The sequence below is a fragment of the Clinocottus analis genome, unplaced genomic scaffold (genome assembly GCF_023055335.1).
Source record: "Clinocottus analis isolate CAN_PGR_092001 unplaced genomic scaffold, fCliAna1.0.p SCAF_4, whole genome shotgun sequence".
In the NCBI taxonomy this organism is placed as follows: Eukaryota; Metazoa; Chordata; class Actinopteri; order Perciformes; family Cottidae; genus Clinocottus; species Clinocottus analis.
In genome coordinates, this window is record NW_027176153.1 from 4,781,246 (window position 1) to 4,808,350 (window position 27,105).

A 27,105-nucleotide genomic window follows, 5' to 3' on the forward strand; every position below is an offset into this window, starting at 1 on the left:
AAGGCCGAGGTCTTAAATTTACGGCCCGCCAATGGTAAATAGGAGTGATCATATGCAGTAAATATGTAAACAGGCGTGATCATATGCAGTTAATTTGTAAATAGGGGTAATCATATTCAGTTAAAAGAACTCGTCAATGGTTTGATTTTAGAGCGTAAACATTTGGTTTTCTGCATTTAAAAGAAAGCCAAATGTTCACTAGTTCAGAGGCCAGTAACTAACGGCCCAGAATGCTTTTCTTCTTCATGTGTCATGTCTCTGGTCGAGTCCCAGATATGATGCAGTAAATTACAGATTTGGGACATTTTGTAATGCCACTACTAAATAAGACGACGGGGCAATTATAATGACATGTACGATGTTCAGGAAGTAGCTTTATTTTCTATAAAACAAACTGAATACTACACTTTGGAATGCAACTTTTCAAATATTTAAGAGCACGTGGCTGTGGTTCAGAGCTGCAGTCCGGGCAATATACTACACCCCGATGTCTCCCACAGGCCGTCTCAATGCTGTGGAGGGAGGGGAGGCACTTTGACGTCACGAGGCTCATAAATAACAAATAGCAGACGTGTCACAATCAATCCTTAGCTTTCCCAGCTCTGCGTCACGTTGTCCCACAGGAACTGATGGCCGTCGTTTCGGGAATACTGTAACGTCAAAAGCCAACAAACGGTTCAAACGGTACTGAGGAGCAGATCCAAAGAGCTCCGGGTGGATCGCCTTCCATGTTGGTTATGGAGTCATGACACGCTGACCCACCCTGGAAACAACAGCTTCATTGAGTCACAGCGCTATAAATCATCACCATCTCATTTCAGCCCAATGGTTGTTAAATTACTACAATTAAGAAAATGTCTGATAATGACAAGTCGGATATTGAAAGAATTCACTAAGCTTCTCGTGTTCCTAGTCAGCTTGGCGGTTTCCCTGCCTCCAGTTCGTCTAATCACATTCTAGACCGCTATACCTGCGTCCTGATCCAGGACTGTCAAACTACACAAAGTACCAAACAAACAATGATGACATCACGAGCGAGGCACTGATGCTGACTCAAACAGCTGGAGCGGTTATCGGTGACAAGGGGGCCGGTCTGTTCCGTTTGTTTACTGTATTCAGAATACACTTTGATTTCTGTTAAGTTTGACCAGTTTGTTGGTGCATTTAAAACATTTACACTTGAACTGTAATTCCTGATCCCAGTCTCTGCCACACATGGAGCATACAGTGCATCAACACGTGTGATGGTCTTGGTACCCAGAGCCCAGATACCTGGATCAGGACGGATGCAACCTCAGCCATAAACAAGCCGAGTGGTTTCTTTCCCTCAGCAGCAGTGAGCTCAGTGCTGCCCCTGGTGGTTGGAAGAGATTATGCCGCGATACTGCTGAAGTTCACACGTTGCACCTAAAAACGTGGAAAACACCAGCTGAGCCGCCGTTACTAAGCAACTAAAAACCTGTGCTGGGATGCCGATGAAGTTAGCAGTAAGCCTCACGGGCTAAACAGATAACAGGATTCCAGAGCAGGAGCTTTCCTGCTTCATTTTCTGACCTCTCAACCGTAGACTTTATTTCAAGAAGAAAGAAAAGATATCTGCCAGCTCCGATATTGAACTTGTTCCTCGGGGCTCCGCCCTCGGGTTCTGGGGGCTCCGCCCTCGGGTTTTTTGGGATGCAGTCGCTCTCTCGATGGAGCACGCCTTTCGTGCGTCTACAACGATTTGAGGCTGCAAAAAAAGAACATGAATCCATTCTGTTCTTTTCTTCTGTGTCCACAGGAAGTAGATCATTTTATTCAGGACTACCCGGCGCTAAATCCTTCACCATCAGACGGAAAGGTCAGACCAATTGGCACAAACTAATTACTGCTGAACTACCGCTTCATCGTCATCATTCCAGAGCCCAGGTTTTAGATAAAGCTTTAAGTGGTTTTGAGGGATGTTGCTGTTGTTTTCCCTCGTCCTCTTCCTTTACGTTCTTCCTCTTGCTTGACTTTAATCAAAGAGTTCCTTGCCATTTTACTAGTTTTACGTTGCCAAAAAAGATTGCTACGGACCACTGAGTTTGTTTTTTTAAGGCCGAATGTGGCTCAGTGGTGAGCAGGGTCGTCCTTAAATCAGAAAAACGACGGTTCAATCCCCCCAACTCAGCTCGTCCATGCCGATGTGTCCTTGGGTCAGACACTTTACCCATTCATACACCAGTGGGGTTGAGTCCTGGTGGGCAGGTGGTACCTCACATGGAAGCTCCTCCAATCAGTGTGTGAAAGATGCGCTTTGCGTCGGGCTGAAATATTCATTCATGCTGCCGAGAGGAATACAAAAACAGATCCATTGCTAACCTTCAAGCTCTCCTGCAGGAACACAGGGGACAGTAGTACATTCTGAGAACAATATGTTCTCAATGACACACGCCTACCTAACAACAGTCCTGTCAAACTAAGTTCTCCTGATGTAGTGCCAGAGTGAAGCCATCAGAGGTGAGACCAACAGTCAGCTGATGTCCTCGTGTTCAGCAGGCATGACAATGACGAGGTCTGGTACCTGAACTCAACTCACATGTGAGTCCACATGTGGGATCCTGAGCACATGGTTTGACATCAGTGTGTGTGTGTGTGTGTGTGGGAGGGGGGGGGAGGTTTTGGGGGTGAAGGGTGAGATGGGCTACGAGTCTTTAAGCGTGCTAATCTGGGCAAAGATCTTGAGTGCAGGGCCCAGTTTGATGTTCATGGTCCCCATGAGATGGTCCTCCTTCAGCAGCAGCAGGGCCTGTCCGTCGATCTCCTGACAACGGAACTCCTCGGCAATCTCCAGACAACCTGCAGCCACAAAGCAGCAACATGTCCCATGAGGCCACTAACGCTCTTTACATGGCTGCCATTACAATAATCTCTACTATAAGCAAGTACAGTTTGATTCATCTGTCTTTACTTTCAATGCCTAAAATAGTTTATAAAAGTCTTCGGCGATATATCAGAACCACTCCTGTAAAAGAAATGATCAGTGATTAATATCTCCATAGCGTCTGTCAGACCACCCTGGGCTCAAACAGCCCAACGGAAACATGGAACTAGGATGTCTCTAAGAGTGCTACACTTAGAGCAGAGGGACTCCAGCTTTATCGCAAGCACAACATAATGGGTTCTGCAAAGCTTCTTCAGAGGACAACAGTTAGCTCAGAAAACTTTTAAATTCAATTGAGATAATAGATAAAGACCCCACACCTTATTGAACATCTTGATAAACAGATGTTCAAAAGGCTCTTGATTCAGTGATGAGAATTTTTCTATTAAGACTCATCAGATTTACACAATGTGTAAATGACTACACTTATCCCCAACTCAATTCCTTTATAATAAAATCGTTAGGTTGTCGCACTTATTCCATGCGTCCTCGCCCTCTCAGCACTTTCAAACAGCTGTGACGCTACATTGTTCCAGCAATACTGTCGAAATACTCATTAGAGATTCATCCGCGCTAAAAATAGTCCCAGATAAATGCAGTATTTCAAGCTGAATGAGTAATGCTTTATAAAATCTACAGTGACCGGTGCCAACTGCTTTAGAATAAAAATAAAACTATATACTTGTGAAGGGGTTATAAAATGTTTGAGTTTTTGGTAGGAACCAATGGGCTGAGAGCTGAGAGCGGGGAAGTCAGACCATGTACCACGATAGTTTGAACCTGCACAAAAATACTAAATATTACAAGACTTTTTATGCTATATTAATTTGAGGGCACAGTATAAAAGTAATTGTGCACACACACTTTAGTTTTTTTCCCCCAGCATGACACCCTCCAGGCCTTTTTAATTAATGCTGGTTACACAGTAATTAATGCTGGTTACATAGTAATTAATGCTGGTTACACAGTAATTAATGCTGGTTACACAGTAATTAATGCTGGTTACACAGTAATAATGAAGGTTACAAATGCTGCTTACAACGGTGAAAATTTTGGATTACTGATTTAAAATCCAAAGTATTTCCTTTCATGACTGAATATAATCAATGATCAAACTTAGAGTTCAAACACAACGACTAGCTTAAGATTTGGATCGGTGCGTGAAAGTAAATTTAAACCAATCAGAGAGAAGCTCAGACAAAAACACTCATCCAGAAATCACTTGGGTGAAATAAGCAAAACGGCTTAAACTTCGGCAAAGAAATGTATTCATTGCTGAGAGTAAACCCCCCCTATGGCCCCTCCTCCACCGCCTGTACACAGTCACTATCAAAAGGGGGCAGAGACAACAAAGAACCCTGAAAGACTTGAGGCATCGCCCACCTGGCAGAGAGGAGATGAACTCGTAGACGTCCTCGATGTTCCACTGGCCGGGATCGCTGGGCAGGAAGCTGTGTGGCTGAGAGGCCGACAGGGGGCATGGGGGTCTTTCGTAGCCGGACAAGTCCGAACATTGGCTGGACTCTCCCTGTGCAGGGTACACCGAGTGACCAGTGGACAGAGCAGCAGCAGGCTTCTAATCAGAGGGAGTCAGACACGTGTCATTGCATTGGCCTCTGTCATAATGTAGAGATAAGAGATATAATATATATACATAAATGTGAGCACAGAGTGCACTTCTCTTTTACTGTCAGAAACATCACAAAACAACATGACAAACAAAATGTCAACAGCTCACTTTTGTCTCACCTTCTTTTTACACTCTAAACTGACATTTTTGTGGTTTCCATTCTGTGCCCTTTGTTTCTTCATGTTCTCCAGGGTGGTTTGGCGGTTTGGGAAGAGACCCATTCTCTTTGTGCACCCCACATTATAGCTGCAAAACAAAGGTTAACATGGTAAGCTGGAACTCATTCTTAGAGCCCACAGCCTGAAAATTAAACTAAGCTGGGTTTTCTTCATTATTGATATGTTCACAACCAGTTGGAACACATTTACATTATGTACAGGTCTGTACCTCTGTCATAATAACACCACCTACATCAGAATGTTGTTTGTTGATCTCAGTTCAGCCTTCAACACAATCTCCCTCATGAACCCCTTTGATCAACATAGCATTCTGACTTTAGTAGCTGGGGTTCAGTGTCTAGCTCCCGACATCAATGGAGCAAGTCAGCAGCATAACGTTTCTGAGAATCATCATCAGAGACAACCTGACGTGGTTCTCACATCTCCATCCGGGTGAGAAAAGATCTTAAACGTCTGTGTTTCTTAAGGACACTTCGGAAGGCTAAATTCCGACCCAAGTTTTTCACTCGAGTTTAATTCCTCAACATTTACGGGCCGCCTAAATACGATGCAACCTTCTTTGATGGGTTTACTGAACTGCTGTCTATCATCTGTATTGATTTGGATTGTGTTGTCATTGTAGGTGATTTTAAATCCATGTTGATAATCCCCAAGACACAGGGTCTCTAGAGCTACGTGGTGTTCTTAATCACTGTGATCGGACTCAAACGTCCAAACCGAGGTTGTGACAAAGCGTTAAATCATTGAAAACACCAGTGAACTATTCATTTAGAAGTTCTCCTCCACGCCAGCCCTCTCTTGCATCTCAGTCAATGAGCTTGTGGATGGCTTCAATTCTAAAGTTAAAAATGTTATTGATGCCATTGCACCACCAAGGTGAAGGTCAGAAAAGATCCCCTTGGAGAAATACCACGCTGGTGTGATGAGAGAAAAGAGTGTCGGAAAGCTGTTGCAAAAAACTAACCTCCAGGTTCACTGTAGTATTTATAAAGAGAGACTTCGCAATTATCATTTGGAAGTTAGAAATGCAAGGCAGTCCTCCTTTTCTGACCTCATAACCAAAACAATAACAATACATGCGCCTTATTTGCTACCGTGGACAGGCTAACAAACCTTCCGGTGTCGGTAACTGCTACGCTTCAATCCACCTGGGCATGCAATCAGTTTGCTGCCTTTTTTGCTGACATTCAGAAAATTTGACAAGCACTCAGTGGCTCCACACCAACCACAGGATATGTGTTGACCCCATCTTTAAATGACATCCAAAAAAATTGACGTAACTGACAAAGAACCTGGAGAAAAAATAGAAAGGAATCCGCTGGAATAAAAATGATCACGCAAAGCAAGCACAACCAACACATTACCTGTGGACATGTCACATATTCATTATTAAGGTGACATATAAATAAAGAGTATTTCAATTGGTCAAAGTTGAAGGTGACAAAAAAGGGCAACCATATTTGCAGTTTTGCAAACCAAAAGCTGATTCCTGACAGCCGCTTTTAAAATGTAATGTTGAGCCTGCTGTTAATGAACTCATTTACAGCAGTTTCTTGCATCAGAGTGTGGTGTTGAAAGCTTTTAATCTCACGAAGCATAAAGCCCTGTAATGGCAAGAATTTGGTGACCTGCCTTATTCCATACTTTTCCAAACAATAATGTTTCACTGGCTGGGAAATTATCATCTGCTTTCTTCTGTAAGAGGAAGTTTTTCTGTTGTTGCTATATAATCGTTATTTTGAATTTGTGATATTAACGCTATTCCCCGTATGTGTGGGTGTCGCTCTGCATGTGAAGCCTCATGCATGTGCTTCAACTCGTAAAGTGTGCAGAGATTACCTGGGCGATGTGCGCTTTAAATAAACTGAAGTCGAGGAAAAGTACGACTGCTGAACACTGGAGCATGGACTGTTTTGTAGTCTCAACAGTCACATTCTCCTCTCAACTGTTATTCAGATCATATCAATAACTCAAGATGATCAACGTGGTCATTTTAAACTCGGCCCTTCAGTATTTTGATGAAGTAGCCTGTAACATAAAATATCTCTGGATATATCATCGACATTTAGAGAAATGAAAGCATCCTTTTGGACTATTTGCAGATATGCAATATTAAAAAGACTATGGTCAGGATTGGGGAAAGAAAACTTGACCGGGGACACAGTTTCCCCCACAAGGTGAACTGTGGAAACCACTGCCTTGCCTTACCGTTTGGCGCACACTGTAGAACAGAACCTCTTGGACCTTTTGAAGACGTAAGCGAAGTCCACCTTCCCACACAGCTCACAGGTCAGCATGGGCTCCTTCTGCGTCTTCAGCTCTGAGGGAACACAGCCAAACGACACTAATAGTACCATCTACCTCGTAGAGATAAGGACTACGTGGTGCAGGACATAACACACTGTAGCTGGGATGCAGACATTGTACAGGACTGTCATGGAGAAGACAGAGCTGAGCCTGAAAGCAAAACTCTTGCTTACTGGCTGATTTCCATCCCAGCATGCATCTCAAGAAGAACGAAATTGCGTATGCAAAACGACAAAATGAGTGCAATCGTCTAATAGCAGGTAGAGAGCGGGGTTTGTCCTTCTTTCTTAGCTCTCTTTTCATACAACTAATTTTGTCACTGGTGTATAGGATTCAAAGATTGAAGGTTCATTTTTTTCGTCATTATGCAACACAGCTGCAGCCCATTTTTTACACGACAAACAAAAACTTAAATTTAATTTACATCATAAGGAATGTAAACATCAGCAACAAAAACAATTATCAGGGCAGATAACGTGGTCGATGTCATATACATACACAGAGAAAAAGTGAGAGAGAGAGAAAAAGTGAGAGAGAGAGAGAGAGAGAGAGAGAACACAATTACAATGTTAACTGCAAAAGAGCAGCTTACTGAGATAGAGAGCATGATTAAGAGGTTTAATGAACTCATGTTCAGAAATAGCTCCCTTGAGTGTTAAAATGGTAGGCATACTTTATTTCATGTCTATAGCTTAACAACAGTTTGTATATGTGCAGTGGAGGTCTCCCATTTGAATAACAAATATAGATCATATAGTTATTTGCTCCCATGCAGGCGCAGAGCCACGTATTGATACTGGGAAAAAAGTGACCCTCTGTGAAAACATTGTTTTATATTGTATCACATTTGTACATGGAGAAGACAAACGTCAGCCCCCAGTGTGACCATACTCTGAGAAAAAAGCAGAGAAGCCGTGCCGCTGGTCTGCACTTTATAGCTATACAACTTTACCTTTTGCTGAGAGGCCGTCCATCTTTGAGTCTGCAGTGGGTCTCCTTAGGCTCTCAATGGAGAAAGATGGATGTTCGACCTGCAGACAGAACATACAGCAGACTTATAGCAGCTGACACTGATGCACAAGACTTAAATTAATCCCAGCAATGAAAATACTATGTACAAATATGATTTGTGTTCTTGCTTGAATTGGGTAACTGACTATGGATGGTCAGATAATTATTTATTTCTATATTTGATATATAATAGTATAGAATGACTGAAGGCGCGCAAAGACTTTGTCAATGAATGCTCCTTGAATAGGTGGTCCAGAGATTCTACAGCTGTTTGAGTCGGTTTTGTTAATAGGAGTTGGATTCCAGCTCAGAAGCCAGAGTCTACAGGCATCTGGATGGAGCTTTCTGATTGGTCCAACACAAACATTGATGCTGCTGCATCTTGGGTTCTGCTTTATTTATACAGTGAAAGCACAATGTGACACTAGAATGAATAGCAGGAGGAGAGCTGGCCATTTCTTGTAATGTTTCATGAGATTAAATGCTCATTAAATGACCACTAAACACTGATCTTTGGAGTCGTCCGTTCATTCCATCCGCTCCAACGTCAGAGCTCCCCACAGTGAAGACAAAGCAACACAAATGAGGTTCCTCATCTTCATATTAGCTAGAAACACTAATAGGAATGTGCAACTCAAACTTTAAATCCAGTTTTGGTCCATAGTTTAGTTCTTTGGTTTCACAGCTTCTGGAGATACTTCATAAACAGGGTTTTAGACAGGTTTCCAAGCAACGTCATGATGGAGATAGAAACAAACCAAAATGTCCAAAAGCTCACGAATAGGTTGCCATGAAAAGTGGATCTTGTGTCTTTAACGGCACAAAACAGGAAAGGAATGAGTGCTAAAGGTTTGTTAGAATGCGAGTGAAGCCTTCGGGATCAGTTTGATGTGTTCAGAGCTTCAGTGTGTGACCCGGTGCCAGCTGTGTGGACAGATGGGTTTCACCACGTTCTCATGTCTTTACCTTGTCAGTGAAAAAAGCAATTCCACAGATATTCGGATAAATAAATACTTACTTATTCCTGTATTGTTTTTTATGAGCCATGTTTTTTTCTGTTTAATCCAGTCATCCGTTTTGGGACTCAGTACTCGTAGGTTGACCTTATCATTTCTAGCTTACGAGCTGCTGTCTCTCACATGAGGTTTCTGGTAAAAGGTTTTGAAAAACTCCTTCATACTAACTTTAAACAGTGTGTTGATTGGTACGCTGCTTCCATAATGAAGGTGTGATCATACTTTGTGAGTGGGGAACCTAATTGATGACTCAGGAACCATTAGGGCAGAGATGGCAGCACTTTACATTTCTCACTCAAAAACTGTCATGAGAGAAACTAAAGTTCATTTTCTGATTGTTTCAATATGCGGTCCTCTCAGTGCCTGAATACATAATGAACCATACATTTCATGGGAATTATTTTGCAGTCTACTGCTCCACCTCTGCATGTTTCCTCTGCATTCATTCACCACGTCACAGTTGAACAGTAAATGACGGTGTGTTGGTTCAATATGTGTAAAAAAGTATGTCTCTAAAATGATTAAGTCATTATCAAATCATGTTTGCATTTGTGGTTGAAGAACCATGAAGATTTAGGCAATGTAAAGGTATTATTTCTATTTCTAATAACACTGTATTCACCAAGTTACACGCTACAATACTGTAACATGACTAACACGGTGGCCGCCAACATAAGCAGTCAGCAGCCCAGAGAGGTTGTAATGTGAATCGGTCTCCACCAGGAGTGTCTTTAATGGTCCTATTCTGTGTATTTGTGACATGGCAGAAGGTCAGGTGGCGGGCTCTGGTACTCACAGGGAAAGGCTCAGCCCCTTCCTGGATAACGAAGCCTTCTATCAGATGGGTGAGGACGGGGGACTGGACTAGGGCCTGGGCGGGTTTGTTCTCTCCATTGTGTTGGCTGTTGTTGCTGTTAGTGTTTCCATTCCCAGAGGTCATGACTGGAGCAGGCCGCCCCTCACCTGTCAACACAAGCAGCACCAAACTTGTCAAGCCAGAGACCTGGAACCAGACTCCTACGAGCTACAGGTCAAATACACAAACAATGCAATGCGAACACGTTTGTGTTTTGGCAAATGTGTTAGTATCAGTTTGCTTGACATATAACCGGTGTTATTTTATCCCTAAGAAAGTGGTTAAAAATGGTTAAATGTCTTGTTGCTGACTTTCACTTGCAACAGGTGGTCTTCTAGCACTGCGTCATGGTGACCGTGTTGTCCCGGTTCCAACGCGAGCAGACAGCGGGGTCCCACTCTAAATGACCCGGGCAGTCTGGCGGGTCTTTCTCCGAGTCGGACCCTGAAACGGGCCGATAAAGAGGACTCTCAGACCGGATCCCTGGACGTGTTGCTGACGCTGTGACTACTGAACGAGGAAAGGCGGCTGTTCACAACACAAGCTGGTTAACTGCCACCGGCACCGGGAACTGACCGCAGCTAGCCGGGCATCACGTCCAGGTGGCCCAGTGCGTAGTGGGAGTCGCTGGTTGAATGCGAGAATAATTAAACTAACTCTCTACATCGCACTAGAGTCCACGGCTTCGTGCCTCTTTGTAAAAAAAAAAAAGAAAGAAAAAAGAGCAACTTCAGAGTCTTTTGCTTACTTTTCCAGACGGGCCGCCTCCCGTAGGTCCGCTGGGTAACAATGGTCACGTTAGAGGGGAGAGCCGCTCTTTGTTTAACGGCTCCAGCAACGCTTTCATTCACTCTCCCTCCCTCCCTCCCTCCCGCCGCCACACGGCGAGGAGCCGGCCCGCCACTAGTCCCGCTGCCGGGCGAGCAGCTCACCGAGCCGCGGGTCAACTTGCACGAGAACACGCAGAGTTAGCGCGGACTCACATCGGCAGAGTTTCGTCTTTCTGCTTACTCGAGCAGCAGACACAACAACGCTCTCGTCGCGTGCGCGTGTGGTTCACTGGAAGGATTTCCGGCAACAACCTTCAGAGTTAAAGCTTATATACATAACTACATTGATTGATTGATTGCACCAATTTGAAATAGCATAATGAAGGTTATTAGAACTTACTTTGAAACAATGACCACTTAAACAATTGAACTGGACGGAAGTGGGAGTTATCATGTGACTGAAAGCTTCGGATATAAAAGGCAGTAAGCGGCTCCGTAGACTTGAAGACGGACCTGGTTTATGTCCCGTCCAGTGTCATACCTTTATTGTGAAGGCTCGGTTGTGGTCTGGTCTTATCGCGGCTCCGGACGCGGACTGACTCCATTAACACTATTTATACTAAACTATAGTAGTAGTAGCAGTCACGAGGCCTCGTGAGTGGAATCATCGGGTCTGTCTGTGTCGGGACAACGGGAGAGGCGTAAAGTAAGAGGACTGTCCCCCTGCTCGAGAGGCGAAATAATACCTTAATAAGTCCCCTTGAGCTGGAGCTGTCAAATGTAAAATATGTATTATGAAACCCCATTATATTATTTTTATGCAACAAAAGAAATCACAGTATGTTCAAAAAACCCACTATTGAAAAGCAATTTAAAGATCAATAACCACACCTTAGACACAGTGCCAACATCTGAATATTAAATAAGATTATAGTGTACACTCTTTAAAACTACCATCAGTATCTAACACATTTAGAGCAATGTTAATGAATGAAAACTGTTCTTATGATTAATTTTCAAACGTTTATTTTGAAATTTGCAACCGGAAGTTGAGAAGACGCTGCCGCGGACTTGGTCCCGCTACTGACATCTATAAACTGGAGCCCTCGTCATGACTGTCCGGTGAGGCCACCACCAGAGACAGTCTCATGTCATCGCTGGACTTGATGACCAAAGAGTGTGTGGCATCTGGGACCCTGTCCTCGGCCTCCCTCAAAAGAAGGTTCCTGAAGAAGAGGAGGGTCGCTCCCTGGGCGCAGCGGGATGCGGACAGTGAATGTCAGCTGTGCAGGTGAGACACACATCTGTCCCAGAAAGTTCGAACCCACCTAATCCAGTGTTCCAGCTGCTGGCTGAGCTTTGATTTGACTAAATGCACTTTGATGGTTCACATAGACATTCTGCTCATGTCAGGGTCATGCCCTTCTGACATGGCTTTAAGTCACATTCAGGAGATGCAATTGTCCAATGATATACGGGAATTGTCTTTTAAAAGAACAATATACTGAATTAATACACACATTCATGTTAAGATATTGTGCATTTCTGATTAAACAAATGTTTGAGTGCTGTAACTATTGATTATTTTGTACTACACATGTCTAAAATAGGGTTTATTCATGGTCTAGTCGCATAAAAGTAAGAAAAGGGAAAGATGCCCGTCAATTAATTTTATGTTGTTTTGATTAATCAATTGTTTAATTAATCAATTAATCATTACAGCTCTCGTAAACAAGAGAAGAGGAAAAAGATGATTAAGACATCATCATGATTTAAAAAAAAAAAAAGATTAATTTACACTTTTACCTTGTCTGTGACAATTTACAAATATATATGTAAAGATAGCGAGCTCTTGTCATTCCTTATCTGTGTTTCATGATCTTAGGGGAAATAGGCCATGTCTGCTTTTGCAAAAAGAAGCCGATCATTGGCCAACCAATTCTTACTAAATTGCTCTCTCCAAGCACAAATTATCTGTCCGTGTGTCGTCATCTGCTCATGTCTGTGAGGGTTACCTCGGTCTAAACGTGTGCAGCCCAAAATGTATGACCGAGCTAACTTTAGTTGTGGCTCGATCACACCATCTCCACAGATGTGAACGCATTTGGAATCACATGCACATTCGTCGTCCGTTTATGCTCCCATTTTTATAGTCCATCGTTAATAACACACATGTTCCACGTTGGCATTGTGGAAATGCATCTGACTTCTTTTTTTTAAAACCAACAAAGCGACCCACTTCATGCCGTAGTTTGTCGAGTGTGAAGGTGAGAAAGTATGCAGTTTTGTCTTTCGATATTTGGACGATATTTTGTACAAAATAGTTTGTTTGAAGCTCACTGAACTCTTAAGCCTACTTCAATTAATTTGTTATATTCCTGTTTTTCCAGGTGTTCCATATCTTCCCAGTCTGGCAGTAGTCGCTCTGTTCGGCGGATTTTGACAGCCTGCATCCTCTCTTTCCTGGCCCTGCTCGGCTCTGTATCCATAGACCTGAGCTCCAACTTTGACCTGCTGCACACCACAGAGGCGGCTTACGATGAGCTTACTTCATGCAGGACGATAGCTATCCTACAACTCATCAATAAGCTTCAAAAGATGAGACATTTATTTACCAAAGACATGGGCAATGAGACATTGGACGAACGTTTTTCAGACATGGCATTTCCTTTGTTCGCTCATCTCTGTGGTGAAATGGCGGCTCACAGCAATGACCATGGGATCCCTTGTACTGTTGAGTTGTCTGGATTTTGCCAAGAGTTGAGGTGGAGCGTTCAAGGATTTCAAAATACTTCTCTGGATACAAATGGCACAAGTGAAAATGGTACCTCTGCTTTCTCCCTGGCCATCGAAAGACTTCTTGACATCTGGGGTACAGTAGAAGATACTTTAATCAAAGTCAAACATAATTCGAACTGGAGAGATGTACTGTCTGCAAGAGTACTGATAGAATTCATAGAGCTCAACCATCAGTTGATGGACTTTCCCCACGTAGCAACTCACCGTGACTTCCAGTACAAGTGGACTTATGTTTCCAACTACCTTGGCTTTGCCAGAGTTATGACGGAACAACTGAATGACTGCTGGGTAGAGAACATAGACCTCAAGTTAAACTCAAGCCAGCATGTAAAACATTCTCATGTTTTTGACCCAAGTCTTTGGCTGATTGCTGGAGCCGGGACAGAGCTTTTGTCTGGGTCTCACACTGGAATTCAGGCTCTGACATACACTCAGAAGTGCTTGTTTGATCGTGCTGTGCCGGCTCTCAGATTGGCGTCTCGATCCATGTCTTCGGGCCTCAGTATGAGGGTTTGCCTGCTGTCTATAGCCTGCCTCATCTACCCAGTAGTGATGGTCTCATTTAAGCAGATGACCGAGTGGATACAGAACTACGCCCAGAGCTTGAAGGAGAAGACAGAGGACCTGAAGCGCCAAAGGCAGTTGGCTGAGGATCTGCTGCACCAGATGCTGCCCAAGTCAGTCGCCAAACAGCTCCGTCAGCATAAACATGTTGAGGCAGAGAGCTATGAAAAGGTTGGTGCAATCGCAAAGAGTGAATTTATTTATTGTATTGTTGTGTATGGCTAAATTACAGGTTCAAAACTAGATGGTTGACACTGCTAAAACTTTCTACACCTTAATGGGCCAATGTGCTACTCCCTTTATTCCAAATAAAACGTCAATTTTCTCGATCTATTTACCAAAATCAGCTCAAAATAAATTGTAGATGCTGGTAATGCTGTTAAAGAATCATGTTTTGTTGCTTATCTTTAACTTTTAGTGTTAATAGTTCTGCAAAAGACAGCAACGAGGGGAGGGGGGGGGGGGGGGGTCTGATTAGTCAACTTCCTGTTGCTCAGGTGCTGAGACCTTGTTGAAAGGACTGATCTTGTAAAATGTAATCTGGTTCTTTCTCCAGCAGCGTGAAGAAATAGCAAGCGCTTGGGGCAACAATGGCTTTTAAATCCACCACGGATCAGCAAAAATAACAGAGAATGAGGAAAGCTAAACACGTAACTTACTTGCTTCTGGTCCGAGACATCGAACACATAGATGGAGAAGAGCTCACGTCAGCAGGAGTTTCAGTTAGTTAGCAACCTACTCCCTGTCCATCCCTGCAGCACTCTATTGTGGACTTATGGAAGTCCATAGGCTGCAGTAACACCACCAGTGGTGGGCCGTCAGGGCTTCATAAGCCTTCTCTGCTGGCCTAAACAGAATCACAAAGGTATAGCTATTTTATAATGTAATTGTTTTTCACAAATACACTACATGTATTTTAATTATTTTTCCCTATTAGCTCATTTTCTCATTGCACAGCTCCTGTCTTCCTCTGTTGCTCTGCCTTCAGCCTTCAGCCTGCAGAGCTGCTTTTACTGCAGCTGGTTTGAAGGAGAAGCCTCTTATCCAATTACATTTTTTCTCTCCTGTTTCTCTATGGAAGCAAAGCAGTTTAAGCCTTTGCAGATTAAAGTACACAGGGAGTGGACGTTGTGGTTGATTGTCATGGACTTCAACAAGTCAGATCTTTAGTTTGAAAAGCTGGGTGCATTCTTTGACATACAGCACTTACGAAATGGCGTGGACGTGTGATGGGTCGGTGGCCCAGCGTGACCATTAAAATGCACAGTGATTGGTCAATTTGTCAACAGGGCGGAGCTCAGTGGGAGATTGATTGTAGCGAGACTTGTTTTAGCGCTCGGTGGTAGACCTGGTGGCGGATTTAGTGACAACGCATGTTTGCGGTTATGACCCCAGTGTCGACTGCCGCCGTCAAGCGGATATTTTCTGCCCTAGAACGTGTGGAGGTGTATTCCGCCCACGTGTTGCTGGAACTGGAGCATACCAATAAACTGTACAGCCGCGTTGCTGAACTTTTTGTTAGGAGAGGCGGATGGACTTGAACAGCGTCTGGTAAGTAAGTTAACTGCTTTTTGTGTTTTCTCATCTGCTGTGCTGTTGTATTGCGTGCTGGTTTTTTTTCATGGATTGTTTTGTCATATTATAACTAGTGTGGTTCACGTTGATGCAGGGAACTTCCAGGTAGGCTGACGGAGTTGGGCTGGTCAGGTGGGTCAGTCAGGATGTGGATCTCGCCGGGGTTCTGCGTCTGAACGAGAGGCACTGCTTAATTGCTCAACACTTCAACATGAAGGCTCACCAGCTTACCAGTTGCATCTCAGTATGGTATCGGAAAACACTGCAGAGAGTGGTGATAGCTGGCCAATGCATCACCGGTAAACTACTCCTTACCATTCACGCTGCACTACAGTGATCAGGACTTTTTGGTTTGACTTTGGGAGTCGACTTAGGACTCCATGATCTGGGCTTAAGACTTGATCTGGGACTTGTTGGTTTGGATTTTGGGAATCGACCTGGGACTTGTTGGTTGGGACTTGTTAATTGACTTTGGGACTTGCTATGAGACTTGTTGTTTTAGACTTTTGAATTGATTTTGCACTTGTTGGTGTTGACTTTGGGACTTGATCTGTTGCTCTTGGGACTTATCGGCTCTGTCTTGATACTTTAATCTGGATTTCCTAGCCAAGACTTGAAACTTACTTGTGACTTGGAAAACAACTTTTCACTGTGATGGCTCTTTCGTTCTCCCCATGAATAAAAAAGAGTTATTGTTAATGGAACTATGTGTTAAAGTGATAGTTAAAAGAAGACCATGAGGGAAACTCATCCTGCAACAAGGCATGATCAAAAAACTGCAATACATGTGCAAACCTTAAAAGCAAATAGAAACAGACAACCCTGTTAAAGACAGATAGGAAAATAATCTTCCTCTCCACGTTTCTCTCCTTCACTTCTAACATTCAACCAAACGAATACAGAGCTAATAACGTCGCGAGGGTTGTGGTGTGCCGCTGCGAAGAGCAGCTACCACTGCAAGATCTGCAACCACGATGAATGGTTGTGCGTGTTTGCTGCCTTTGTTGCTATTGTTGCCGTAATTACCTATAATTGCCCTGTTCCATATTCATCAGGAGATAAAACAAGTTATTTGGGTGAAAATTGCGTCTGGCTTATTGAAGAGGCTGGAAGCAGCTGTACCAAAAGCACTCTGCCTGTGTGTGTGTGTGTGTGTGTGTGTGTGTGTGTGTGTGTGTGTGTGTGTGTGTGTGTGTGTGTGTGTGTGTGTGCGTGTGTGTGTGTGTGTGTGTGTGTGTGTGTGTGTGTGTGTGTACTAAATAGGACCATAGGCTTATTTTCAAACAGATCTAAAAAAAAAAATCTGTTTCGTCAAACAAGTTTTGAAGATCTGTATGTTAACCCTAACCCTAAGTGACGAGCAATACTTTGAGGATAGACCTCCATTTATTCTGCTTGTATCGTGAAAAAAAAATCAACATTTACATGTCCTGACCATTTTTTCCACTTGTTCTATTGACACTTTTGTCCTTTTTTGGTCTTTTTGTCTGTGGACACTTTGTCAGATTAAATCGTTTCCCACAAAAAATAGCTTTTTTAATTAAGAGGCTAAAATGGCAGTATAAATGGGCAATATACTACTTATAAAACTACTTATAATAATACTTGTGTAAACTACCCTCATTGATATAAATGGTGGACAAAATAATAGAAAGACCTTTATATTATGTGTTTATATTGTGTAAGAATAAACTGTATGTTTGCCCAGTTTTTGTCCAGAACAACCAATACGTTTGCACACGATTAAGTCACCTCTCTCCAATTTCTTCCAGGTGACTATTTTTTTCTCCGACATCGTGGGCTTCACCTCTATCTCTGCGTCCTGTGGTCCTCTTCAAGTGGTGGAGATGCTCAACAACCTCTATATGTGCTTTGACACACGCATAGACTCCTACAATGTCTACAAGGTAACAATGAAGAGTCACATGCATGCCCAAAAAGTTAGGAGAAAACAGTTCCTTCAGGAGAGACCAGTCCGATAAAAAAAGGATAATTGTTTATTATTAACAGATGATATGTGATGATGATGTCTCAGAGTCTTTGGTTTGGACTCTACAGAGGGATTTGTAATGGAGGGCCGTCTGCCCCGATCATCAGCATGATAACCCCCCCCCCCTCCCTGTACTCCAGACCTAGTGGTGGTGGTGCGAGGCTGAAAGAATGATGACTTGATGAAGCTGATGGATCTGATGAAGACTGGGTGGAGGGGTGCGTAACAGCAACATGATTGTCATATTTAAAAGAGACAGCAGCAAGATAAGAGGCGAACCATGTCGTTGTTTCGTTGTGCTTATTGGATGGAGGAGACGAGCTGATGTCATGATTGACAGCCCTGTACAACGGCCACAAGTAAATAATGAGTGAACATGCGTTAGCTCAGTAGCTCAGTGTTGCGTACCTGCAGTTCCAGCCTCACGACAACGGCTCTCTGTTTGATAGCCACTCTTCACCGAGCACAACGGTGCATGGGCCAAGCAGGTGTTGTATCTCGTTCTTCTATTTCAGGGAACAGAACAGTGGTGGAAGTAAAAGTACAAGTACCCAGAAAAATAAAAGTAAAAGTACTACATCAACTACTTAAGTAAAAGTAAAAAGTACTTACTTTTAAATTGACTTTAAGCATTAAAAGTAAATGTACTCACGCAATGGGTTGTCTCTCAATGTCTAGGGCTGTACCATTTTGATAAAGAATGCAGATATAGCTACTGGTAATACTTATGCTTCTACAGAAGTCACTGCTCGTAATAATTATAAGCAACAACATTTGTTTATTAAAAGGTTGGTGTACTTATTGTGCTTACCCTCTGTGATACTTTTCACACTCTATCTTACAATTCTGCGGTAAGGGTTGCTCATATCCGAGGGCTCAGATGAGGCTAACTCTGGATCCATGTTGAAAAGTTGTTTGTTAGTCAGGCTGTCTGTCCAATGTTAAGGCAAAACAGGCAAGGCTACCGCTAGTGCTGCTGCCAAATGCACACTGTGCTGTCATTGGAGCTAATAGAGCCACCTGATTGGTTTAAACTTCCAAAACAGCAACGCAATTTATATTTTTGTGTAGGCAACATTTTGGCGAAACTGTGTTCATAAAATGTAACAAATAACAACACATATCGTAGAAATGTAGTGGAGTAAAAGTATAGATAATAGCTGCAAAATGTAACAGAGAAAAAGTAAAAAGTATGCACTATTATTTTTACTTAAGTAAAGTACAGATATGTAAAAATGTACTTAAGTACAGTAACAAAGTAAAAATACTTTGTTACATTCCACCACTGGAACAGAAGTTATAGTTACTCGTTACAACACTCGGGACATATATTCATGCCCCAAAAGGACAAAATGAACCACAACAGGGGTTCTACATCCAAACTGAGAAAAGGTGTGCAGTGATGTGGCACAAATATTACTTACAGATACCTCTTTGATAAAACCCCTGGTTGAATGCTCTCTACCATTGTGAGGCAATAGAAGACCTTTGCTGTTGGGCGCAGCGGAGATATAGATAGCCTCCACAATCCGGTGAGAAATCTACTATTTCAACAAGCCTTTGCTCTGAGCAGAAGGAGCAAAACATCTTAGTAAATTTCAGTCCAGACACCGGTGCTCAAACGCCCAGCATTTACCAGGCCATGGTGCATGATGCTCTCTCAATCTGGATCGTTGCCACAACACTTTGGGCAGATCCATTGCTGTAAAAATGGACATCTCAAGAGATAAGCATGCAGCCGCCACAGTACTGGCCACAAATGGACCATATCCCCTCCTGGTTCAGAGAGGAAGTCCCGACAGAGATGAAGCTGCCAGGGCCTGACAGGTTATCACAGCATAACATAATTTCCCGGCCACTGAGGGTCCCAGAAACAGGGACAGACCCTTTCCTCACCCTTTCCAGCACAGGCAGTAAATTCCACTGGGGGAAATGCATGTAGGAGCCTGTTCTTAAACTGCACTGACCAATCACAGCGCATGTTTATTATCACGCTGGGCCACTGACCAATCATATAGGTCTACGCCATTTCGCAGGCACGTCAAAGAATACACCCAGCTTGTCAAACTAAAGATCTGATTTGTCGAAGTCCAAAAAGGCACAGCAACAGAGAAAGATAAGAGCGGAAAAATGATTATAATACAAGTAGTGTATTTGTAAAAAACAATTACATTACAAAATAGCTATAACTTTATGATTTTGTTTAGGCCAGCAGAGAAGTCTGACCAGACCCTGACGGCCTACCACTGATACATACGGTCTGTGGTGTTGGCCATTAGGCCAGCTGTGATCGCAGCAAAAAAATGTGTCACAGACCGAGACACTCATACAGTCCGCTCTGCCACACGGCTCCACCACAAACATACGGGGCGAGGCGACTGACCCGCGGAGCCGCTCCACATGACGAGACACGGGTCAAGACGGGTGGGTGAGTTGCCGGCATCGCCGCAGACCCCTGACGCCCTTTACGTTGGCCGATCCCCGCCCTGGTGACGCAACACGGCACTAAGGACAACAGTGGTCAACAGTGCCGGGAGCAGGGCACTGCGTCCCTCCCCGGCGGGGAGAGAAGTCACAGCAAGCACATAATCCACAGCCACGGGAAGTGGCGAGGTCCGGGCACGAGTGCTCTAAAGCAAGCGACCGGAGCCGATGTGCCACCTTCGGCCCGAGCCTTTCCAAGCCGACCTAAAGTGGAGGAAATGCACCCGACGAGGGCCAGCACAGCAAGGGGAGAGCACAACCTGTCGTGCACAGACATAACATTGCAGCACAGCTGCGCCGGCGACAACCTCTTAACGCGCCAAGGCGAGGCCTCGGGTAGAAGCACCAGCACCCCCAGGTGCAGCAGCAACAGCAGCACTGTGACTAGTTTAGGATTAAATACAACTGTAAATGTAAAAAAAAACATAATCAGCATTTCACTCACCAGACTCACATAAACCTCTGTGGTCAAGGGGTCATCGGTAAATCCTGAGATTGTAGTTTCTAGGTGAGACGCTAGTTTCACTAACCAAACACAGCACATGTTAATGATCACGCGGGCCCTGTGACCAATCACACGTCCAGGGTCTTCTCGAAGGCTCTTCCATGTATTTTAACCAGGCTAACCATAACAAGAAGTGAAATGTGATTAGACAAAAAATGCGGTTAAACAGGTCGCAAGAAGCCTGAAGGAGCAGAGGGACAGATGAAGGCAGCTGTGCAATGAGAAAATAAGTTAATAGGGAACAAATATTATGACACATGTAGTGTATTTGTGAAAAACAATTACATTATAAAAAAACTAACTTTTAATTATATATATTTATATATATATATATATATATATATATATATATATATATATATATATTCAAATGATTGATTGATATATATGTATTGTATTGTGAATATATATATATATATATATACACATATATATATATATATATATATATATATATATATATATATATATATATATATATATATATATATATATATATATATATATATATGCATACATACATACATACATACATACATACATACATACATACGTACATACATACATACATACATATTAGTGTGTGAAGCGACACATGCCCGTGGTGAGATGGCGACACCTACTGGCTATTTAATACATTACACACATAACCTAATAAAAACAGTTACTTCTGTTGGGTTCTCTTGGGTATGCAACAGTGTTCAGCCATTGATAAATTGATATTATTACCACAAATTAAACATGAATCTATTTCACATAAAGTTTGTATCATGACAGAGCTCAAACTACTCTGCAGATCAACACGTGAGCGTTCACTGATCAGGAAGTAGATGCAGCCAGTAGCTCCTCCTACCAAACACTGCTGTTTTGACATTTATGTCTCTCAGGGTTATAAAAGTTTTATCAGATTGGATTGTTAATACACACCGGCACTGACACCTGGTATCCATGGTTGGACTACTTTCACTCCATGTTGCAGCACAACTGAATATATGGTCATGACTGGCATGTGCCTACATTGTGATACACTGAATACACTGAAGCCCAAACAGTGTACAAGAGAACAGAAACTCCATCCTGGGAAAGTGAGCTAATAGATTCTATGTACAACACGTTCATCATCAAAAAGGAATCTTACCATAGTGGCGTCTGAGGAAAAGCCCTGAAGGAATCGGCTCGGGACGAATGTGCAGCAAAGTACTATCATGCGACACTTGCTATGCTGTCTTTGATCTGGTTTGTTCTTTACTTCAAAATGTAAAACTGAAAGCTGATAAATTACAAATCACGTTTAATATATTTGTATGGGTCATGTCACTCTCAAAGTCGAACCCTTTGCTCCAGCCATCATCTTGTAATGACTCAGTTGTTGGTTACAGTCTTCCATTGTGTTTGGCCAAAATCTTGTCAGGTGGAGACGATCGGGGATGCGTACATGGTTGTGAGCGGTCTGCCTGAGAGGAACGGGGATAGACATGCTGATGAGATTGCCAAGATGTCGCTGGATCTGGTCGCCGCCGTCAGACAGGTCTCCATCCCTCACATGCCCAACCACAGGCTGCAGCTCCGAGCCGGCATCCACACAGGTGAGAGCAGCGTCCCACGAGGGCAGCTCAGGTCTGTACAACTCAAAATGATCATATGTGCAGGGGTTGATGGGTGCAGGGAGTCAGGTGCTGGTTGTGGGTGCCATCCAATACTTAGAACCACACAATTATTAATTGTAATTGTGATGACCCCTTGACCTTTCCTCTCAACACGTTATCACTCTCAACTCGTCAAATACCGGCAGCTTTCAATAACTCCAATGTAAACCCATCTGCATCAGTATCAGTCGGAGCACACACATTTATGTCTAAAATACAAGTACAGGTTCATGTCATGTCATGTAAATAACATAATAGTATAGTTCAGGGAGAAGGTAGGGTAAACAAACACAGACTTTCACCCAGCAAAACGTTGTTTATGTCTTGTGTGAAACTACGTCAACGTTTTACTTTACTTTTGTTGCGTAACTTAAGTTAACTTACGCAGCGAATACATAAGATTAGTTACAAATGCTTATTTGACCCCAAATCTCGATCTTTTCTTAAGCCTAAGGAAGCCTAAGGAAGCTTAAGTTCCCTAAACCAAACTTAAAAACTATAAATCTATGTTGGAAGTTTATTTTGAAAAGACACTTTTCTTTTAACAGGTGCTGACATGCCGTCCCTAACACGTAGGGCCACTGACCCTGTGTATTTATGAACATAATCATTGCTTCATAGATACACTTTCAGCCAATCACATCACTGGTCTCCTGTCTCTGATAAAGCGACCTGACCCTTTGCCATCAGAACTACACTGAGCAGAATGATGCTGTAGTTTACAAGTAAAAGCACATTTCCTGTCACGACCGCAAATGTGTCAGACGTGTTATTGCAAATCTTCAATTCTCAGGAAGAATTGAAGATTAATTTAACTTGACTAAACTAACTCTCGATTTTTGTGACCACAACATTTTAACTTTGATTCCTGCACCATCATCAGTTGTTATTCATTTGGTTTGTTTTATGACCAAATGACATCAGCCTTAGTTGTGTTTCCTGCAAATAAGCAGATGTTAGCAAGTGTTATTATGCTAACATTGCATAAATACTAAACATCAGCATGTTTAGCTAAAGGTACTGCTGTGCTAACGTACAGTCTCACAGAGCTGCGAGGGTTGCTGTGTAGAGTTTTAGTATTTTTTTTAATTATCATATTTACTGGATGCCTGTTCTTTTCTCATTGTATCTCTATAAACACAGTTGTGTTTCTCCTGGTTCTTTAGGTCCATGTGTGGCGGGAATAGTGGGCTACAAGATGCCAAGATACTGTCTGTTTGGAGATACTGTCAACACGGCCTCCAGAATGGAGTCAACCAGCCTGCGTATGTGGAGCCGGACACACGCACGCACGCACACACACACACACACACACTCACACACACACACACACACACACACACACACACACACACACACACACACACACACCCTCTCCAAAAAAAGGGTCCCTGGGCAAACAGCAGTGCTTTTCTACAAGTTCTGAACATAAGTGCTTTAATAGATAGCCTTGTGTTGCATGAACATCCTTGAACAATGCATCCCATTTAATTCCATGGTGCTAATACTATGTTTCGCTAAAGCCCAGTTGTGTTATTGTTTGTGTGTCAGCTCAGAAAATCCACACCAGCTCTGAAACCTACTTGGCTCTGATCAAAGACAACGCCTACGAGCTGCAGCTGCGCGGAGAGATTGAAGTTAAGGTAACCGCTCCCTCTTGGGAGACTCATGTCATTTCAAGATTTATATGAACCTGGACACTCTTTATATATATATATATATATATATATATATATATATATATATATATATATATATATATATATATATATATATATATATATATATTACACCTTCCCACACAGTCCACAAGTACTGTCTACATTTACATATAGCTATAGCTTTAGGTTTAGTATTGGGATGGGTAGAGGATATTTCTGAAACCTCGGCAAAACTATTTGGATGGCTTACCCATCGTGTTTTGTCATTTGGATGAACAAACCCTTTCATTTGGATTTCTCATTCACACTAACCGCCCAGTGTCACTGTTCCTCCTCCTGCCAGGGTAAAGGCAAGATGAACACATACTGGCTGGTTGGCCATAAGAACTACAGTGTGCAAAATGACAGTCTAGTTTGCCACTGGAATCCCAACATGGCCAGAAAGAAGAAGACAGTGGCCGGCAGTGATGTCTCTGTGGCCAATGTGAGTTCAACTGGTTGAGACGACCTTTAGAGATGCTGTTTTCTGTTAGCTGCTGTTCATTCCCTTCATTCTCTTCATCCCCTTCATCCTCTCTTGTGTGTTTCAAATCTTCCACTCTCCCCCTATTTTGGTTATTTTCCTTGTATTGCATATTCATTTTCTGTGAATGCTTTGGTCCACTTTCCCTTTTTCTGTTGTATTTGAGATATTCATATGAAATATATAAAATATTCCTTTGCACAGAGTTGTGTTCTGGGGTTTCACTGAGGGAAATTCCAACCAGAATTATTGGCACCACTTAGTAAAAAAATGAGGAAAACGAGATGCGAAAAAAACAACAGAAGTAACATAATTGAAAGAATCATGAAACTATTATCATGAAACAAATGTTTTTCGCAAAAATATATGTGCCACAATTATTGGAACCCCTTCAATTAATATTTTGTGCAGCCTTCCTTTGCCAAGATAAGAGCTCTGAGTCTTCTCCTATGAGCGTGATGAGGTTGGTGAACAGTTGGCAAAGGATCTGAGACCATTCCCCCCATGCAGAATCTCTCCACATCCTTCAGATTCCGAGGTCGACGCTTGTGGACTCTCCTCTTCAGCTCATTCCACAGATGTTCCATGGGGTTTAGGTCGGGGGGATTGTGATGGCCATGGCAAAACCTTTATTCTGTGGTCAGTGAACCATTTCTGTGTAGATATTGAGGTGTGCTTCGGATCATTGTCCTGCTGAAAGGTCCAACCATGGCCCACTTTAATAAGCTTCCTGGCAGTGTCTGTTTGGTTTTCATTTAATATCTGCTGGTATTTGATGGAGTCCATGATACCATGTATCCTAACAAGATGTCTGGGGCCTTTGGAAGAAAAACAGCCCCGCAACATCAAAGATCCACCACCATACTTCAGTGAGTATGAGGTACTTCTCTGGATGGTTATCTCTGTCTACGCCAAACCCACCTTTGATGTTTGTTGCCAAAAAACTCTGTTTTGTTCTCATGTGACCATATAACACGCTGCCATTGAAGTCCCAGTGGCGTTTGGCAACTGTAGGCACTTTAGTTAGTTGTTGATTGAGTGAATTTAAAAATGTGAAATATGACTGGAATTATAGGTCAGTTACATTTTAATCATGAGATTTTCTCGGGTAGCCAATAATTGTGGCACATGTTTAGGAGAAGAATATGGTTTTATTGTCAAAGAAAAATGTTTCTTTCAATAATTTGACTTAACGTAAAGATATTTTTTCATAGCCTGCTTTGCTCATGTTTACTAAGGGTGCCAATGATTCTGGAGGGCACTGTCTGTATATGTCATGAATGATCCTTACATACGTACCTCTGTGCCAGTCATCCGTGACCGTGCAGAGCCTCAGTGAGAACGCCACCACCCCAGTCTCCCTTCCCTCCTCAGTGCTGACCCCCATCCCCCCTCGGCCCCGGACAGACAAGCCTGGCCTGAGCGTAGCAGCTCAGATGGAGCCTTGCGGCGGCAGCTACGGGACCCTGGGCTCCATGATTGGGGGTCTGCAGGGGGGGGATGAGAGCCCTCTACCCAGCCAGCGGAGGAGCAGCAATGACAGCCCTGTACCCAGCCAGCCAGCAGAGTGTAGTAGATAGTGTAATAACGGCAGAATAATGTGATTACTTTTCACTTTTTGCTTCTTAAATTTTTAAACATTTGAGTTGTAGAATCTCTACGAGAATGTTTGGTTTCAAAATGACTCACCTGATATGACTCACCTTATATGCCTATTTGTGTGTATTCCGTTTCTTTTTATTCACTGTGAAGAACTGTGTCCTAAATGTGAAGTATAAATACATTGTTCTTACTTGATGAAAGTGTGACTTTTGTAGGATGCTGCACTTCTGTTATGTATTAGACTTTTACTAAAAGCAGCTGCCATCTATATGTTTAGTTAGAATGTATGAAACTAAATTGTAAAAACTATGTAGCAAACTTTCCATGCCAAGTTCTTCCTAACTTTGACCGAGGAGCAATCCAGAGCATCCTGCCTGCGAGCATGAAACCTGGCGTGATGTTCTCGGTGCAGGACAGGAGGGATCGAACCACCCAAAGCATCACTGGTACATCTAGGTGAAGGGAATACACAATCAGGAACCAGGTAGACGGACAATCATCAGGGCAGGAAGTGTAGAGACACACAGGACACAAGACTACAAAATAAAACAGGAAACAGAAAACTCAAACCATGACAAGTCTATCGTAGCTAAATATTGTGCAATATCATGTCACACAACTCTTCTTCCTCACATGCTTATGAATTATGGATGATAAATGATAATGATTTATCTTGAATGAATAGTTGTTTCATGCCATGTTGATTTGCAGTGTTATCCAGCAGAGAGCAGCAAATTCTAAATCCTTTGAGCAGACTATGTAGTATATTTGTTTGTGTAAATATGAATGCCTTTGAAATACTGTGAATATTAGTCAATTTTTAGATAGATTTCAGCGCCTTTTTGTTTTGGCTATGATTTTCAGAATGTATTTTGTAGTTTTCAGATAATAGAAATTCTCATTTTCTTCCCTCCTCCTTTTGTAACTATGTTTTTATTTAACTTGTGTTTTTGTTGCTGAATTAAAAAGCACATGCTGCATTCTGTGCATGAAAGGGGGTATAAATAAAGTTAATTCAGTCATGCATTGACCTTAATTTCCATGCAAAGCTTTTATCTGATAAAAGCCTATTTCTGTAACGT

The 27,105-nt window shown here is 42.6% G+C and overlaps 2 protein-coding genes across 4 annotated transcripts; one reads left to right on the forward strand and one right to left on the reverse strand.

Annotated features, from left to right (window-relative positions):
• Positions 1-347: 347 nt before the first annotated feature.
• On the reverse strand, positions 348-10,754 carry LOC137800105 (polyhomeotic-like protein 2). 3 transcript variants are annotated; one of them, XR_011079505.1, is made up of 8 exons: positions 10,653-10,754; positions 9,845-10,011; positions 7,974-8,052; positions 6,923-7,034; positions 4,655-4,781; positions 4,289-4,481; positions 2,421-2,820; positions 348-2,306 (listed from the first exon to the last, which is right to left on the reverse strand). XR_011079505.1 is itself a non-coding variant. In XM_068597133.1 (8 exons), exons 3-8 carry the CDS (start codon positions 9,986-9,988, stop codon positions 2,666-2,668), a joined length of 810 nt encoding a protein of 269 aa, XP_068453234.1. In that variant the 5' UTR covers positions 9,989-10,011; positions 10,216-10,348; positions 10,653-10,750; the 3' UTR covers positions 348-2,665. The 3 variants fall into 3 exon arrangements, 2 of the variants coding, with proteins under 2 accessions (XP_068453234.1, XP_068453233.1); XM_068597133.1 differs by adding an exon at positions 10,216-10,348 and having other exon boundaries at positions 348-2,820; positions 10,653-10,750; XM_068597132.1 differs by having other exon boundaries at positions 348-2,820.
• A 1,086-nt stretch (positions 10,755-11,840) lies between these two features.
• On the forward strand, positions 11,841-27,052 carry LOC137800659 (atrial natriuretic peptide receptor 1-like). Its single transcript, XM_068597940.1, has 8 exons — positions 11,841-11,965; positions 13,944-14,208; positions 17,385-17,519; positions 22,003-22,177; positions 23,404-23,502; positions 23,789-23,880; positions 24,242-24,382; positions 25,732-27,052. Exons 1-8 carry the CDS (start codon positions 11,841-11,843, stop codon positions 25,999-26,001), a joined length of 1,302 nt encoding a protein of 433 aa, XP_068454041.1. The 3' UTR covers positions 26,002-27,052.
• Positions 27,053-27,105: the final 53 nt, after the last annotated feature.

Bases quoted from the DNA above. Each gene is read 5' to 3' on its own strand.
- LOC137800105 (XM_068597132.1), bottom strand. From the start codon at position 9,988: ATGACCTCTGGGAATGGAAACACTAACAGCAACAACAGCCAACACAAT. The intron at 7,035-7,973 runs GTAAAGTTGTAT...GTGTTCCCTCAG, and splicing joins GGACGGCCTCTCAGCAAAAG to AGCTGAAGACGCAGAAGGAG. The intron at 4,782-6,922 runs GTAAGGCAAGGC...TTTGTTTTGCAG, and splicing joins TCTACAGTGTGCGCCAAACG to CTATAATGTGGGGTGCACAA.
- LOC137800659 (XM_068597940.1), top strand. From the start codon at position 11,841: ATGACCAAAGAGTGTGTGGCATCTGGGACCCTGTCCTCGGCCTCCCTC. The intron at 14,209-17,384 runs GTTGGTGCAATC...AATTTCTTCCAG, and splicing joins AGGCAGAGAGCTATGAAAAG to GTGACTATTTTTTTCTCCGA. The intron at 22,178-23,403 runs GTGAGAGCAGCG...CTGGTTCTTTAG, and splicing joins CCGAGCCGGCATCCACACAG to GTCCATGTGTGGCGGGAATA.